Source organism: Ranitomeya variabilis, chromosome 4, assembly GCF_051348905.1.
Source record: "Ranitomeya variabilis isolate aRanVar5 chromosome 4, aRanVar5.hap1, whole genome shotgun sequence".
NCBI lineage: Eukaryota > Metazoa > Chordata > Amphibia > Anura > Dendrobatidae > Ranitomeya > Ranitomeya variabilis.
This window is the reverse complement of record NC_135235.1, coordinates 427342011-427361088: the sequence shown is the minus strand read 5'-3', so window position 1 is coordinate 427361088 and position 19078 is coordinate 427342011. Positions and strand designations below refer to the sequence as shown.

The following is a 19078-nucleotide window of genomic DNA, read 5'->3' as shown; positions in this document are numbered from 1 at the left end:
CAGCACTTTCAGCTTGGTGTAATACAAGCTAAAGAACTTTATAGTTACATTGATTCATAACTCTATAAAAGGCTGGTCAATCATTTTAATTAAAAAAGAAAAAAAAAAAAGGGTTACTTTCTAATAACTAAAGCTCAAGTTCACTGCTGTGTGAATTCACAAGAAATCTTGTAAATCCCGGAAAAGTGATTGATAGCGCTTATGATATTGAAAAGAATACAAGAAGCATTAACTCCTAACAGATCAGACTGTTAATGTTAATTAATGCACAAGTTTTGATTTGGAACAGATTTTCAGAAATGAAAAAAACAAAACAAGTCTGACTTACTCTTTTTATGTCCTTTGCACTGTTGAGACTTGGACTTCTTCTTCTGTTTGGAGACCGTCGTCTGGTTGTCTTTCGTTGCTATAAAGCACAGGAAGACTATTGCTTTAGTAATGAAGTCATACAGTCACATCAGCATATTTCTTGCATGTGTTCACCCACGGAGCCTAAAAAACGCTACCATCCATTGTCAGAACCATCGCATAATGTTGATGAAAAAAAAAAATTATATATATATATATATATATATATATATATATATATATATATATATATATATATATATATATATATATATATACACATACACATACATACAGTGGGGCAAAAAAGTATTTAGTCAGTCAGCAATAGTGCAAGTTCCACCACTTAAAAAGATGAGGCGTCTGTAATTTACATCATAGGTAGACCTCAACTATGGGAGACTAACTGAGAAATAAAAATCCAGAAAATCACATTGTCTGTTTTTTTATCATTTTATTTGCATATTATGGTGGAAAATAAGTATTTGGTCAGAAACAAACAATCAAGATTTCTGGCTCTCACAGACCTGTAACTTCTTCTTTAAGAGTCTCCTCTTTCCTCCACTCATTACCTGTAGTAATGGCACCTGTTTAAACTTGTTATCAGTATAAAAAGACACCTGTGCACACCCTCAAACAGTCTGACTCCAAACTCCACTATGGTGAAGACCAAAGAGCTGTCAAAGGACACCAGAAACAAAATTGTAGCCCTGCACCAGGCTGGGAAGACTGAATCTGCAATAGCCAACCAGCTTGGAGTGAAGAAATCAACAGTGGGAGCAATAATTAGAAAATGGAAGACATTCAAGACCACTGATAATCTCCCTCGATTTGGGGCTCCACGCAAAATCCCACCCCGTGGGGTCAGAATGATCACAAGAACGGTGAGCAAAAATCCCAGAACCACGCGGGGGGACCTAGTGAATGAACTGCAGAGAGCTGGGACCAATGCAACAAGGCCTACCATAAGTAACACACTACGCCACCATGGACTCAGCTCCTGCAGTGCCAGACGTGTCCCACTGCTTAAGCCAGTACATGTCCGGGCCCGTCTGACGTTTGCTAGAGAGCATTTGGATGATCCAGAGGAGTTTTGGGAGAATGTCCTATGGTCTGATGAAACCAAACTGGAACTGTTTGGTAGAAACACAACTTGTCGTGTTTGGAGGAAAAAGAATACTGAGTTGCATCCATCAAACACCATACCTACTGTAAAGCATGGTGGTGGAAACATCATGCTTTGGGGCTGTTTCTCTGCAAAGGGGCCAGGACGACTGATCCGGGTACATGAAAGAATGAATGGGGCCATGTATCATGAGATTTTGAGTGCAAACCTCCTTCCATCAGCAAGGGCATTGAAGATGAAACGTGGCTGGGTCTTTCAACATGACAATGATCCAAAGCACACCGCCAGGGCAACGAAGGAGTGGCTTCGTAAGAAGCATTTCAAGGTCCTGGAGTGGCCTAGCCAGTCTCCAGATCTCAACCCTATAGAAAACCTTTGGAGGGAGTTGAAAGTCCGTGTTGCCAAGCGAAAAGCCAAAAACATCACTGCTCTAGAGGAGATCTGCATGGAGGAATGGGCCAACATACCAACAACAGTGTGTGGCAACCTTGTGAAGACTTACAGAAAACGTTTGACCTCTGTCATTGCCAACAAAGGATATATTACAAAGTATTGAGATGAAATTTTGTTTCTGACCAAATACTTATTTCCCACCATAATATGCAAATAAAATGATAAAAAAAACAGACAATGTGATTTTCTGGATTTTTTTTTCTCAGTTTGTCTCCCATAGTTGAGGGCTACCTATGATGTAAATTACAGACGCCTCTCAACTTTAAGTGGTGGAACTTGCACTATTGCTGAATGACTAAATACTTTTTTGCCCCACTGTATATATATAATATATTGTAATATATTATATATTTAGGTGTTTAGCAGCCACTGAAGGAAGATTTTGGAATTTAAATTTATAGTGCTGATCAGTTCAATGAGAGCTGCATACATCAGAACATAGTGATCTCCAGGCAAGCTTTCTACAAGCTTAGGGGCCATGTAGGCAATCATTCAGTGGTGACAGCCTTACCTCTGTGGCTGTACATACAGTAATAGCAATCAATCGCAAAGTACGACCGCCAAATGCTTCCAAAAAATAAAGAAATTATACAATTAACCCCTTAGTGACCGAGCAAATTTTTTATTTTTAACCCCTTCATGACCCAGCCTATTTTGGCCTTAATGACCTTGCCGTTTTTTGCAATTCTGACCAGTGTCCCTTTATGAGGTAATAACTCAGGAACGCTTCAACGGATCCTAGCGATTCTGAGATTGTTTTTTCGTGACATATTGGGCTTCATGTTAGTGGTAAATTTAGGTCGATAATTTCTGAGTTTATTTGTGAAAAAAACGGAAATTTGGCAAAAATTTTGCAATTTTCACATTTTGAATTTTTATTCTGTTAAACCAGAGAGTTATGTGACACAAAATAGTTAATAAACAACATTTCCCACATGTCTACTTTACATCAGCACAATTTTGGAAACAAATTTTTTTTTTGCTAGGAAGTTATAAGGGTTAAAATTTGACCAGTGATTTCTCATTTTTACAACAAAATTTACAAAACCATTTTTTTTTAGGGACCACATCACGTTTGAAGTCAGTTTGAGGGTTCTATATGGCTGAAAATACCCAAAAGTGACACCATTCTAAAAACTGCACCCCTCAATGTGCTCAAAACCACATTCAAGAAGTTTATTAACCCTTCAGGTGTTTCACAGCAGCAGAAGCAACATGGAAGTAAAAAATGAACATTTAACTTTTTAGTCACAAAAATGATCTTTTAGCGAAATTTTTTTTATTTTCCCAAGGGTAAAAGGAGAAACTGGACCACGAACGTTGTTGTCCAATTTGTCCTGAGTACGCTGATACCTCATATGTGGGGGTAAACCACTGTTTGGGCGCACGGCAGGGCTCGGAAGGGAAGGAGCGCCATTTGACTTTTTGAATGAAAAATTGGCTCCAATCTTTAGCGGACACCATGTCGCGTTTGGAGAGCCCCCGTGTGCCTAAACATTGGAGCTCCCCCACAAGTGACCCCATTTTGGAAACTAGACCCCCCAAGGAACTTATCTAGAAGCATAGTGAGCACTTTAAACCCCCAGGTGCTTCACAAATTGATCCGTAAAAATGAAAAAGTCCTTTTTTTCCCCAAAAAAATTATTTTAGCCTCAATTGTTTCATTTTCACATGGGCAACAGGATAAAATGGATCCTAAATTTTGTTGGGCAATTTCTCCTGAGTACACCGATACCTCACATGTGGGGGTAAACCACTGTTTGGGCACATGCTAAGGCTCGGAAGGGAAGGAGCGCCATTTGACTTTTTGAATGAAAAATTATCTCCATCGTTAGCGGACACCATGTCGCTTTTGGAATGCCCCTGTGTGCCTAAACATTGGAGCTCCTCCACAAGTGACCCCATTTTGGAAACTAGACCCCCCAAGGAACTTATCTAGATGCATAGTGAGCACTTATAACCCCCAGGTGCTTCACAGAAGTTTATAACGCAGAGCCGTGAAAATAAAAAATAATTTTTCTTTCCTCAAAAATGATTTTTAGCCCAGAATTTTTTATTTTCCCAAGGGTAATAGGAGAAATTGGACCCCAAATGTTGTTGTCCAGTTTGTCCTGAGTACGCTGATACCCCATATGTGGGGGTAAACCACTGTTTTGGCACACGTCGGGGTTCGGAAGGGAAGTAGTGACGTTTTGAAATGCAGACTTTGATGGAATGCTGTGCGGGCGTCAGGTTGCTTTTGCAGAGTCCCTGATGTGCCTAAACAGTAGGAACTCCCCACAAGTGACTCCATTTTGGAAACTAGACCCCCAAGGGAACTTATCTAGATGTGTGGTGAGCACTTTGAACCCCCACGTGCTTCACAGAAGTTTATAACTCAGAGCCGTGAAAATAATAAATGTGTTTCCTTTCCTCAAAAATATTTTTTTAGCCCAGAATTTTTTATTTTTGCAACAGTAACAGGAGAAATTGGACCCAAAAGTTGTTGTCCAGTTTCTCCTGAGTACGCTGATACCCCATATATGGGGGTAAACCACTGTTTGGGCACATGCCGGGGCTCGGAAGGGAAGTAGTGACGTTTTGGAATGCAGACTTTTATGGAATGGTCTGCGGGCATCATGTTACGTTTGCAGAGCCCCTGATATGCCTAAACAGTAGAAACCCCCCACAAGTGACCCCATTTTGGAAACTAGACCTCCCAAGGAACTTATCTAGATGTGTGGTGAGCACGTTCAACCCCCAAGTGCTTCACAGAAGTTTACAACGCAGAGCCGTGAAAATAAAAAATCATTTTTCTTTCCTCAAAAAAGATGTTTTAGCAAGCAATTTTTTATTTCCACAAGGGTAACAGGAGAAATTGGGCCCCAATATTTGTTGCCCAGTTTGTTGTGCGTGTGCTGGTACCCCATATGTGGGGGTAAACCACTGTTTGGGCACACGTCAGGGCTCGGAAGGGAAGTAGTGACATTTGAAATGCAGACTTTGATGGAATGGTCTGCGGGCATCACATTGCATTTGCAGAGCCCCTGATGTGCCTAAACAGTAGAAACACCCCACAAGTGACCCCATTTTGGAAACTAGACCCCCGAAGGAACTTATCTAGATGTGTGGTGACCACTTTCAACCCCCAAGTGCTTCACAGAAGTTTATAACGCAGAGCCGTGAAAATAAAAAAATAAATTGTTCTTTCCTCAAAAATTATGTTTTAGCAAGTAATTTTTTATTTTTGCAAGGGTAACAGGAGAAATTGGACCCCAACAGTTGTTGCCCAGTTTGTCCTGAGTACGCTGGTACCCCAAATGTGGGGGTAAACCACTGTTTGGGCGCACGTCGGGGCTTGGAAGGGAGGGAGCACCATTTGACTTTTTGAACGCAAGATTGGCTGGAATCAATGGCGCCATGTTGCGTTTGGAGACCCCTGATGTGCCTAAACAGTGGAAACCCCTCAATTCTAACTTCAACACTAACCCCAGCACACCCCTAATCCTAATCCCAACTGTAGCCATAACCCTAATCACAACCCTAACCCCAACACACCCCTAACCACAACCCTAACCGCAACACACCCGTAACCCTAATTCCAACCCTAATCCTAACCCTAATCCCAACCCTAACCCTAATCCCAACCCTAACCACAACTGTAACCCCAACGCACCCCTAACCCTATCCGTAACCCTAACCACAAGCCTAATCTGAACCCTATTTCCAACCCTAGCCCTAATTCCAACCCTAACTCTAATTCCAACCCTAACCCTAAGGCTATGTGCCCACGTTGTGGATTCGTGTGAGATTTTTCCGCACGATTTTTGAAAAATCTGCAGGTAAAAGGCACTGCGTTTTACCTGCGGATTTACAGCAGATTTCCAGTGTTTTTTTGTGCGGATTTCACCTGCGGATTCCTATTGAGGAACAGGTGTAAAACGCTGCGGAATCCGCACAAAGAATTGACATGCTGCGGAAAATACAACGCAGCGTTTCTGCACGGAATTTTCCGCACCATGGGCACAGCGGATTTGGTTTTCCTTAGGTGTACATGGTACTGTAAACCTGATGGAAAACTGCTACGAATTCGCAGCGGCCAATCCGCTGCGGATCCGCGGCCAATCCGCTGCGGATCCGCAGCCAAATCCGCACTGTGTGCGCACATGCCATAACCCTAACCCTACCCCTAACCCTAACCCTACCCGTAACCCTAACCCTACCCCTAGTGGAAAAAGAAAAAAAAATATTTTCTTTATTTTATTATTGTCCCTACCTATGGGGGTGATAAAGGGGGGGGGTTTATTTATTATTTTTTTTATTTTGATCGCTGTGATAGAACCTACCACAGCGATCAAAATGTACTTTGTAATGAATCTGCCGGCCGGCAGATTCGGCGGGCGCACTGAGCATGCGCCCGCCATTTTGGAAGATGGCGGCGCCCATGATGGAGGCGGACGGGCACCGGGAGCCTCGGTAAGTATAAGGGGGGGGGGGGGGGAGATCGGGGCACGGGGGGGGCGTCGGAGCACGGGGGGGTGACATAGGAGCGGGGGGGAGCGGGCAGGAGGACGGGGGAGCGGAGCACAGGACGGAGGGGACCGGACCCCATAACGGAGCACTGGGGGGGCGATCGGTGGGGTGGGGGGGGGTCACTTCAGGTTTTCCAGCCATGGCCGATGATCTTGCAGCATCGGCCATGGCTGGATTGTAATATTTTTACCAGTTTTTTAGGTGAAATATTACAAATCGCTCTGATTGGCTGTTGAAAGTGAAACTGCCAATCAGAGCGATCGTAGCCACGGGGGGGTGAAGTACCACTCCCCCTGTCCCTGCAGAACGGGTGAAATCTGAGTTAACCCTTTCACCCGCTCTGCAGCGACGCGATCATTCCATGACGCCACATAGGCGTCATGGGTCGGATTGGCACGGGTTTTCATGACGCCTACGTGGCGTCATGGGTCGGGAAGGGGTTAAAAAAAGTATTGTCCGGCCTTAGAGTGTTGGCAGACTAGCAGCCTAAGTGACTGCAGACTTGTGAATCCTCATGTGGCGCACACTGCGAGGATTCTTTGGTGCCAGGAGCAGCGGGCACGTGACAGCAAGTATACGATTTGCATAAATGTGATCAAGTGCCGACTAGACTTGTGCGGCCTCCCTCAATGCAAGTGTATAGGGTGAGGCTGGACATGTCTAGTTGGAATATGGCTGAAAGTATGCAAATTGCATACTTGACTTCACTTGACCGCCTGCTCCTGACAACCGGGAAATCCTAACACCACACAGTGTGTGCGACGTGAGTATTCACAAGTCTGCAGTCGCAGGAGTAACCGCAGACTTTTACCCCAAGGACGGACAACCCCTTTGATTCACTGAAGAGCCATTCTGCAGGACCATCAGCACCCTTGCAGATCAGAGCCCCCCAGGTTTACAATGAATAAGAATTTATTAAGGCCTAATAACTGACGAGTCATACATTGCACACTATAAAAACAATTAAAATGATCATGTGGAGGAGTTTAATCAAAATAAAGGGTTTAGAAAAAAAGAAAACAAAAAAGAAACAGAGCCCCTCTTTCCTTATATAATACAATTTATATGGGAGAAAAACAAAAATAATGTTACAGAGGGATAATTACCCGAATTGTAGAATCACCACATTATTTTGCCAGCTGCATGCGAAGTACACATCTCCCATTCATATGTAGGAAAAAATGCAGGCAGCACTCCATAGCTTAAAGGTGAAAACATGGGGTTTTATTTCAAACCCACATGCTGTGGCAACGTTTCGGCTCAAATGAGCTTTTTCCCCAGATGTCCCTCCTGACAGCACCACCAGGAGGTTGTCCTTCATATCTTTGATAGGGACAGGAATCACAGAAGAGGTTAAATAGCCCCTCCCCACCTCCACCCTTCAGTGTTTTTCCTGTCCCTAGCAGGGACAGACGAAGGGAGAGGACCACAGACGTGCGAAGATTCGGTTTACCCCGGCTCCAGCTCCTCCAGTGGGGTTGGGAGAGCGGGCGAGATGGTATGCCCTTAATACAGCGAGAGGTCCCTCAGCGTTCGGTAGAGCAGATGCTCCCGTGTTCAGCCACATTCCCTCCGTGGACCCTGGACTGCAGCTGCTGCGCGGTGCCCACTCGGCGGGTGTCCGCAATGCTCATTCCGGCGCCACTGCAGGTGGCTGAGAATTTGCAGCTCGCCGGGTCGGCGTCTCCCTCCAGTACGGCGCCATGACACCGGAAGTAGCGTGGTGACGAATTCCGGGGGGGGGGGGGGCGGCACTGAATGGGCCGGTAGGCGCTCCTGGAGGGGGTGTGGCTTCTGAGCAAAGATCCACGGTGCGTTCCACGGAGCACATGCGCTGTCAGAAGCGACAGCAGGATCTAAACAAGCAGTAGCTGATCGGAAGGAGGACGATTCAGATGTCTTGAAGGCGAGTACGATTGACTATTTAAAGACAGATAGCTGACAGCACACACTGACCCAGTAAAATGGAGAGTGCTAGCCGTCCTGACGTCCAGTCTGAATCTCCCTTGGACCACGTGAGTGAGCTACGATAGCATCTTCCAAGGCAGGATATATACATTAGCTATAGACGTTTCCTTATCCTAAAAAATACGGAAAGGAAGGTTCTAAGCGCTACACAACCGCGGTCAAAAGAAGATCTAATAAGTGCCCATTATGTGCCAAGAGACTTCCAGACGCATACGATAAAAAGTTGTGCGAGTCATGCATCACCAAGCTACTCAAACAGGAGCAATCATCCTTATTGGACAATATACGCACCATGATCAGAGGGGAAGTACACGCCACTATAGCCACTACTGAACCGGCCCAGGTCCCCTCCCCTAAAAGACCCAGATGGTGCATGGATCCGAGCTCTGAGGAGGGAGAGGTATCGGGCTACTCTGATCTAGATTCAGTAGTAGGCGAATCTTCCTCTGTACTCTCCGGTGATCGGAAGAGATATCCATTTTCCTCTGAAGACACGGACACTATTACAGGCGGTCCGAAATACCATGAAAGTGGAAGAAGCCACAGAGCCAATGACAGTCCAGGATGAAATGTTCGGAGGACTAAGGGCTCGGAGAGATAGGGATAATCACATATCAGCAATGATATTAGAGGAATGGGAGGATGTGGGGAAGAAACTTATAGTCCCAAAAGACTTTAAATTTCAACTTCCCTTTAATCCGGAAGATACTAAAACGTGGGAAACCGTTCCGAAGATTGACATACCAGTAGCCAGAGTGTGGAAAAAAAAACAGCCATCCCATTCGAGGATTCCTCAGGCCTTAAAGATCCGATGGATAGGAGAGCAGAGGATCTCCTTAAAAAAATCATGGGAAGCCTCTGCAGCAATTATAAAGGCCAATGTAGCTGCGACCTTAGTAGCAAGATCGATGTGTATATGGGTTGAAGAATTGGAAACCCAAATAAAAAATAAAACTCTAAAAATATTAAAATCCTTAACATTGCTTAAGAAGGCAACTGATTTTATGGCAGATGCTTCGGCGGAGTCAGTCCGCTTTGTGGCCAGAGGCAATGCACTGTCTAATGCTGCAAGGTGTGCGGTATGGTTAAGATCATGGTCTGGAGACACTCAATCCAAAAATTAACCGTGTTCAATCCCATTTTCTGGTCTCCACGTATTTGGCCCGGCATTGGATGATTTACTGGACAAAGCGTCCGATAAGAAGAAGGGTTTCCCAGAACAGAAACAAAAGAAAATGCCAGTGTTTCGTAAGCCCCGATTTAATCCAAGGCAGGATTATAGTGGCAAGGGTAAAACTGGAAGGTGGAGCTACCTTAAAGGAGGCAGGGGTAGAGGTTCCTTTCGTGAACAAGGAACCGGGTCAGGTAAACAACGACGTCAAGCGCACTGGAGGAAGATTTCAACGGTTCAGGAAAGGATGGCAGGGTATTACCCAAAACCGATGGATACTTCAAACAGTCTCTCAGGGATACAAAATAAAATTTATCCAAATACCCCCTAGAAGATATTGTCTGACCCGCAGCCAATCTCCAGAGGTCCATCAAAGACTTTTAGAATACATACGAGAACTCAAACAGATAAAAGCCATAGTGCCGGTACCCTTGTCGGAACAATTCCAGGGCCACTATTCCAGTCTCTTTTCAATAAAAAAAGCCAGGAGGCGAATACCGGACCATAATAAACGTAAAACCACTGAACCAGTGGTTCCTTTATAAGTGCTTCAAAATGGAGACCATCAGATCTGTCATACCATTAATAAAGAAAGATTCGGTAATGTGCACAATAGATCTCAAAAGCGCATATTATCATGTGCCCATTCATCCCATACACCAAAAATACCTGAGGTTCGCTATAAAAGACAGAGGGAAAATTCTTCATTTCCAGTTCCAGTGTCTGCCATTCGGACTATCATCAGCTCCGAGAATCTTTACAAACCTCATGGCAGAGGCGATTGCATTTCTACGGACAAAAAATGTCCTTATAGTGCCGTATTTGGACTTGTTGTTGGTGGCAGACTCAGGTCAGCAGATGGAACAATGTTCAAAAGACACTGTCGCTTCTGGAAACTCTAGGATAGGTAATAAATCTAAAAAAAAAAAAAAAAATCAAGTCTAGAAGCAGAAAGGAAGAAATTCTTCTTGGGGGTCCTTCTGGACTAAGAAATAGGGATTTTTGTGTTCTCACCGTAAAATCCTTTTCTCCGAGACTTTCATTGGGGGACACAGACCGTGGGTGTATGCTGCTGCCACTAGGAGGCTGACACTAAGTGATACAAAGAAAGTAAGCTAACCAGTTCGGTGCAAAAGCAGTAGGAGATCAATAACATATGAGCGTATAGCATGTCCTATTATATATGAGAGTATAGCATGTCAGATTATAAAAACAAGCATAAGCTAATAACAGGGTGGGAGCTGTGTCCCCCCAATGAATGGCTCGGAGAAAAGGATTTTACGGTGAGTACACAAAAATCCCTATTTCTCCTTCGCATCATTGGGGGCACAGACCGTGGGTCGTCCCAAAGCAGTCCCTGGGTGGGGACAACATCAGATCAGGCCCTGTGTAACCGCTACTTACAAGTGCGCCACTGCGGCCTGCAGCGTCCGCCTGCCCAGACTCACATCTGTGGAAGTGTGGGAATTATAGTGCTTCCAGAATGCATGCGGACTGGACGAATCCGCAAGCTTGCAGGCGTGCCTTGCCGATGCCTGGTGCCTAGAACCCTCGATAGACAGGCTGAGATCTAGCATGGAAGGACTCCTGGATGGTGAAACGTATTCACCATGTTATCATGGGTGATGAAATGGCTAAACCCTTCCTGAAAACGTCAGGAAGCCTTCCTCTACCGTCAGGAAGCCCAAATAAAGCGTCCAACCGTCGGAAGAACGCCGTCCTTGAGACGTACCTACTCAGAGCAGTCACTTCGTCCAGAATATGGGGAACTCATTCCATTTTGTGGACTGGAGCCGAAAGAGATGAGGGAAGAACTATGCCCTCATGATAGTGGTAATACAGTATCACCATGGTAACAAGGGATGGGGATGGCCTGAGGACAACCTTGCCTTGAAGGTAATAAGGGAAAAAAGTCTGAAAGAGCAGAGCAGCTAGCTCCAGAGACACGTCAGAGTGAGGATATCGCAGAGAAAAAAGGGTGACTTTCCCCGATAGTAAAGTCTGCCCAGATGAGAAGGAGTCTACTGTAAGGCTCCTAGGACTATTAAGGTCCCAATGATCTAACGGTATGCGATAGGGAAGAACTACGTGTGAAAACTCCCTGTGAGAAAGTCCCTACTTGCAGTTTTGCTGTGATAAGCGGGAAGATACTAGCTCCTCAAACAAAACGGACGTGGTCAGTGCAGATCTCGGAGGATCACTGGGGCCCCTTTCTGCTTCCGAAAGGCTTTCGGAAGTTGTGGAAGGGTAGTTATGGAAACTGGTACCACGGCAGAACCAGAGCATGGAGTGCGATGGCTCTTGGATCTCGAGGCCGAACCACGAACTCGAGTACATTGGCCTTCAGTCTGGACGTCATCCAACCTACAACTGGAGAGCTCCAGTGAAGGCAGTTCTGATGGAAGACTTCGGGGTGAAGTTCCCACTTACTTGAGGTGGAACCCTGACGGCTGAATTTGTTTGCCGTCCAGAGTTCTACTCCTGGGATATATACTGCCGAGATCACCGAATGATAGATCTCGGCCCACCAGAGAATGTGAGGTACCTTGGTCATGGCGCCTGACCGTGGGTACCTGCTAGATGATTGACGTATGGCACCGCCGTGGCATTATCCAATTGAATTCGGATAGGGTGACCCGCCAGAAGGCAGTGGACCTGCTGTAGGACTACCATTCGGATCTCCAGAGCAATGATAGGGAGAAGAAGGCTGGCATTGGTAGTTACTAATAACCATTGAACCGAGAGAAAGGCCCTGGATGAAGAAGGAGCTCAGAGACTATCGTCTGATAGTCTGTTTGACTTGCTGAAAATGAGCGGAGCGAAGGAAACCACTTCCATTGTCGTCACCATTTTTCATCAGAACTCCCCTAGCAAATTGAATGAAATGAGGGGGTGAGTAATCAAGTCCTCAGAACTCTCCTTGCGCGAGCTCCCTGTTGAAGGGCCATGACCTTGTCTCGAGGGAGAATTACCATCCTTCTAGAAGTGTGCAGGATCATGCTCAAAAAGGACATCTGCTGGGCTGGAAATGAGGAGAACTTGTCTAAGTGTAGCTGCCAGCCCAGGTGAGAGGGTATCACAAGTGATATAGACGACTCAGCGTACTCCTGGAAGGGCGGCTAGACAGTCGACCAAACAGGGCAGGACGAGCACGCCTCTAGGGTGCTAGAGAAACATGACATCCGCCATGACCCGTGCGAACAGGCCGAAGGACAAGGTTGTGACTTGAAAATGCTGTTGACGAATGGAAAGGTGAAGGAATTTTTGAAGAGGGTAAGCATCCCGAATGTCGATGGATGCCGGAAACTGCACCTTTTTCTGTTGAAGTAATGGCTGAGCGGAGGAACTCCATCCGAAGAAAGAGGACCATGTCAAAGGTTGTTAGAAGTTTGAGGTCCAGGGTCGATCTTACCTTTTCGTTCCCCTTTTTGGAACCAAGATCCCTTAGTTCTAGACTGTGCTGGACAATCCTTAGACAATCCTTTGTCAGTCTCCCGCTCAAAAGATTTGATTGGCCAGTTGTTACTGGTGTGAATCAAGGTAGTTAAGGTCTCCAGCCAGGAGACCATTGCTCTAGCAATCCATGCAGCGGCTAGGGAGGATAGAGCAATGAACCCGAAGCCGCAAGACGGAACGAACCAGATTTGCTATCTGACAGTGCGTGGACATTTTTAATTGATGACCCATCGGGTAGGGATACTGGTAGGTATTCTACCCGGTTAATCTGCCACGTGGCAGAATGTGTGGCTGCATCCAGCAGGTCATAGTCTCTTGCCATCGCCGCTCTCTTTTGATGGTGCAGAGATAAAAATTAGGAACCCTCGATCCATCAACCTCTTAACAGGGAAGTGGAGAGGAATTGTCCGCCTTCTTGTATCATTCGCTAAATAGTGGTGATGCAGAGGGGGGTGCTCATACGCCAAAAAGGGTGCCTCTGTACATCCACAGAGTTCAGGTCTCCGGGTGGACAGGACAGGTTGTCTGGCATTAGGCCTGGATGCAGAAGAGGAAACATGGAAGCGACACTCTGTGTGCTCGTCTGATGGTGTGGGGAGATCGGTGCCCTTTAAAGGACCCGTCGCCATTAAAAATCAGGCCAGGCATGGCATCCCACGTAGAGGCTTCTGTACAGTGAATCGCTTATCCGAACTGAATGGCAAATGCTCTACGAGGGAGTTTTAGTCTCCTTATGAGGGACACTGCGTGGCAGAACCAGAGTCTTCGTCAATGTACCGAGACGGGTTACTCTTCTCTGAAGCTCTGGCAAGTTCAGGCAATATCCAATCCATATTCAGAGGCTTGTTGTCATCAAATCATTGGTGAGGGAGCAGGAAAAGGAAACTTCCGTTTTCTAGATGCCTGTATGTTTCTAGACGCCTGTATGTTTCTAGAATACTTGCGGCCCCTGCTAGCCGACGGCTCACATGTAGGATAGGGACCATGTATATCGGTCCTACGAGCACTCCGAGCCACAGAGGATACACGGAGGGATTCAATCTCTTGGTCAGAGAACCATGGATTGCGGTCCACTGAGGGAAACTAGAGGATAAGCTGGGGTAGGCGGCGGAGGGCTCCTCGGATTGATCATGCGCCTTTAAGACCAGGGAATACTGGTCATGCCCTTTAAGACCAGGGAATACTGGTCATGCACCTTTAAGACCAGGGAATACTGGTCATGCACCTTTAAGACCAGAGAATACTGGACATGCACCTTTAAGACCAAGGCATACTTGTCATACGCCTTTAAGACCAGGGAATACTGTTCATATGCCTTTAAGACCAGGGACTACTGGTCGTGTGCCTTTAAGAGACTGGTCAGGTACTTCCTTACACAGGTACTGATGTAGAGACGATGTGCCCCTTTAATGCAAAAAAAAGTCGCCCCAGTGTAAGCCGGCCGGGTGGACCAAGATGGCCACCGGGAGTGGCAGAGTGGATAAAATCTTGCAGAGAGCGAGAAGCGCCAATTCGGAGGGCGGGGCCTCCGACACGATGTTGAATAGGCCCGAGCCGGGGCCTAAATTTCTGTAGCAGGCGGGCGACACCAGCGGGGCGTTCCAGGCGAGGTCTACACATCGGCCGAAGCCGGGGGCTAGATTTTTGCAGCCGGCCGGAGCGTTACCTCAGAGAGGTGGGCCACAGGAAAGAGGCTGAGGCTGCCTGTCAGCATGTGGATATCCCTCTGAAGATGGATCCACTCACCATCGGTGCGCGTCCCGGCATGGAGCCGCCACGGATGTGGGTTTCAGTGCTGTTCTGTGCAGCGTGGACGGTGCAGGGATAAGCCTCAATCCATCATCCGTTTGTTAGGGAGGTGGAGAGGAACCGTCCGCCTCCTTGTGCCATCCGCTTTCACAGTGGTGGGACAGTGGGGGCTGCTCGGACGCCATAGAGAGGGGCCTCTGTACATCCACGGAGTTCAGTCCAGGTGGACAGGGCCAGTTGTCCGGCATTAGGCCTGGCTCCGAGGAGAGGATACATGGAGGCGACACTCCATGTGGTCGCCTGTTGCTGGTGTGGGGAGATCGGAACCATAAAAAGGAACCGTCGCCCCTGAGGTGAGCTCAGGCATGGCTTCCCGCGTCGCAGCAAAGGGTACGGGGAGGTATACTCGCCTGTTGATGGTTCGGGGGAGATCGGAACCTTGAAAGGAACAGTCACCCCCTTTACTCCGTTAATTAAAAAAAAAAATATTTACAGAAAAGTAAAAAATAAAATAAAAACGTTGGGGTCTGAAACAGACCCGTGTGCCTCCTACGGACACTAAGCAAGAACTGGGTAGCTGAGAGCCAGCAGGAGGGTGTATACTGCAGGGGAGGAGCTAACTTTCTTTGGATCACTTAGTGTCAGCCTCCTAGTGGCAGCAGCATACACCCACGGTCTGTGTCCCCCAATGAGGCAAAGGAGAAAAAGAGTATTCATTTCTTCCAGCTCACAAACAACTAGCAGTCTCACGAGAGGCTCAGATATTGGGAAAAAAGCAATACACCACTATCAGGAAAGCAATGAGACTACTGGGTCTGATGACCTCATGTATTCCCGTGCGTCCAGTGGAGCCAGTTCCACTCAAGGCCATTACAGCGAGACATACTCGCCAGATGGGACGGAAAACAGACGTCACTGGACGACTAGATATCCTTAACCATAGAAGGAAGACGTCCTGGTGGGTCAACATCCCAAATCTGTAGCAGGGCAAACCTTGGCGGGTGTCTCCATGCATAAATATAACGACGGACGCAAGTCTCAGCGGCTGGGGAGCCCACATAAACGGTCGATATCTTCAGGGAACATGGCCCTCATGGATAAGCAACAGCTCCTCAAACTTCAGAGAATTCAGAGCAGTTTGGGAAGCGCTGAGCAGGTCTCAGCAACAGCTCAACGACCTTCACATCAGAATATTCTCCGACAACTCAACTACGGTCTCTTTCATCCTACATCAGGGAGGTCCGAGACACCGTCATCTTCAGGACCTAACAAACATCATATTCTCTTGGGCAGAGCTCAACGTAAAATCCCTAACGGCGGTACATCTGAAAGGCGAAAGAAATCAGATAGCAGATTTTCTCAGCAGAAAGAAGATCCAACCCACAGAGTGGGCCTTAAATCAAGAAGTCTTTCTACATCTTACCAACACCTGGGGCTTCCCAGAGATAGACTTATTCGCTTCAAGGATAAACGCAAAAACAAGACGCTTCTTTTCGCTGAATCCTGGAGACAACCCGGCAGCAGTGGACGACTTAGCCCAGAATTGGGATATGGAACTGGCTTATGCCTTCCCTCCACTGCCCTTAATTCTGAGAGTTCTACGGAAGATTCAGGAAAGTCTGACGACAGTTATCCTAATAGTGCCGTATTGGCCCAGGAGAAGCTTGTTTCCAGTACTGAAGCAGATGGCAGTAGAAGATCCAATCATTCTACCACTACAGCGAGATCTCCCAACTCAGGACCCTCTTGCCCATCACAATCTAGAGTTCCTACAGCTTTCAGCCTGGATCCGGAGAAAGAAATGCTAAAATCAAGAGTTCTCTCAGAATCAGTCATATCTACCTTACAAAAGAATAGAAAGCCAGTCACTTCAGCTATATATCTTAAAGTCTGGAAAAAAATCTACTCATATTGTACAGGCCCAATTTCCCTTAAACAGGGACCTGATATTCCTCAAATCTTAGATTTTCTTCAGGTCGGCATTGACAAAGGTCTAAAGCCCAGTACTCTAAAAGTACAAATCTCGGCTCTGAGCTCCTTCTTGGATTACCCGCTGGCAGAACACCCTTGGGTGGTAAGGTTTATCAGAGCCACTCAACGGATTAGACCTACAATACGTAGCTCAGTTCCTCCTTGGGACCTAAATTTAGTTCTAAATAATTTACGGGAAAATCCTTACGAACCCCTACACAACGCAGATCTCAGAGCAGTAACACTTAAAACAGTGTTTCTGGTGGCAATAACCTCAGCCAGACGCTTAAGGGAGATTCAGGTCCTTTCCATAAAAGACCCATATCTAAAGATACAAGACAACTGTATCATTCTCAGCTAAATCAGGCCTTCCTTCCAAAAGTAGTAACTGACTTTCATAGGAGCCAGGAAATAATATTGCCCACCTTCTGTCAGGACTATAAAAACGAAAAAGAACGTACACTCCATTCGTTGGATGTTAAGAGAACAGTCCTACAATACCTGAAACTCACAGAAGGGTGGAGACTGGATTCAAATCTCTTCGTACAGATGGCAGGGAAAAATAAAGGAAGGAAGACATCAAAAGCCACCTTAGCTAGGTGGATAAAACTAGCCATTTCCACAGCATATACCTCAGCAGGAAAAATTCCGCCGGAAGGCCTCAAGGCTCATTCGCTGAGAGCAGTCTCGGCTTCTTGGGTAGAGAGTGCAGGGGCTTCTATGGATCAGATTTGCAGGGCCGCAACTTGGTCCAAAATAGATACCTTCTGTATACATTACAAACTGGACATTCTGTCAAACCAACAGACGGCCTTTGGGAGTAAAGTCCTCCAAGCAGTAATCCCGCCCTAATAGGAGTGATTTCGTACTTCTCCTGGTGGTGCCGTCAGGAGGAACGTCCTAGGAAAGTAGGAATTAGTCCTACAGGTAATGTAATTTCCAGGAGTCCATCCTGACAGCACCCCTTATATTCCCTCACGTATATTTCCTATCTGATGAGATATAAACATTTTTAATGGAAATTTAATAAAATAGCGTTGAATCCATCCTGGTGTGGTACTTGGAAAAGACACTGAAGGATGGAGGTGGGGAGGGGCTATTTAACCTCTTCTGTGTTTCCTGTCCCTATCAAGGATATGAAGGACAACCTCCTGGTGGTGCTGTCAGGATGGACTCATGGAAATTACATTACCGGTAGGACTAATTCCTACTTTTCAAGGCTTGAAAAAGGCTCGTTTGAGCGGAAACATTGCCACAGCATGTGGGTTTGAAATAAAACCATATTTTTTTCACCTTTAAGCTATGGAGTGCTGCCTGCAATTTTTCCCCCATGTCTGGATTGAGGCAAGTCTTGGATATTTTGTCTGGGAGGCGTGCACCCACCTATTGGTAAAGTGCTGTTCCAATTTTTTATGTTTCCATTATTCATATGTACACATCATCCTGATTGAGTTGTAACTGAGTTTTAACGGATTACAAGCGATTAGCCTAGTGAGACCTGTGGCAATCATCTGATTATCATGGTAGAAGTCTTAACATTTACTAGCTGAAAACCCAAATACTTGAAAGATGAACTCTAACACTGTGCCTAATGAAGGGATACCAAAATGATAACCACGACTCAGCAAGGTACAACTTACATTGTGGCGCTGGAGGTTGTAGTTGGTAGCCTGTTAATTGACACCAGCCAACAGGATAGAGGTCTGGGGATTCACAGTCTACCCACTGATCATACTCTTCTTCCCAGCCATCAAAATGGATCCTTAGCAGTCTGTGTATAATGCGTGTGACTGTGGCCACACACACTAACCGGGGTTCCATGAGATCTACGGCTTCAAGCTTCATTCCAACACGGAAGCCATGATTTGGTACTTCCTAGAAAGATAAATAAGACATTGATGGGTTAAAATGGCCATATTCACAGTCACAGAAAATATTTTTCTAAGCCTCTTTAGTGAGGGGGCATTCTCACCACTCCCTGTTGTACAAATTTCCAGTGAGGAGGCAAACAGCTGACAGACAGCCTCTTGGAATAGACTGTACAATGAACATAAGGAGGTAGGGAATTACCTATAGTGTGAAGAGAACCAGCCCCTTTGTGAAGTGAGGATTAAAGCAAATACCTCACACTTTAGAGATTTCTATTGGTCTTCACAGGTACACATTCCTTTCATCCAAACATCTTTGCCAGATGACTGGCACCAAGAGAAAAGTCTGAATATTGGGCTTGTATAAATCTGACTTCAGGGTTAATTGGGGAAGAATATGCATGTTTTCTCATCTGTAACTCCTGCCTGTAAGCCACAAATCCATAGTGGCCAGAT

The 19078-nt window shown here is 46.1% G+C and overlaps 1 protein-coding gene across 2 annotated transcripts in view; it reads right to left on the bottom strand.

Moving 5' to 3' along the window:
• Positions 1-19078, bottom strand: part of MBTD1 (mbt domain containing 1) — a 110435-nt gene that overhangs the window by 44829 nt on the left and 46528 nt on the right. For both annotated transcript variants that reach the window (XM_077251362.1, XM_077251363.1), the window contains exons 14-15: positions 18395-18629; positions 329-406 (exon numbers count right to left, since the gene is read on the bottom strand). In XM_077251362.1, the coding sequence (XP_077107477.1) occupies positions 329-406; positions 18395-18629 (313 nt within the window). The remainder of the gene's footprint in view (positions 1-328; positions 407-18394; positions 18630-19078) is intronic.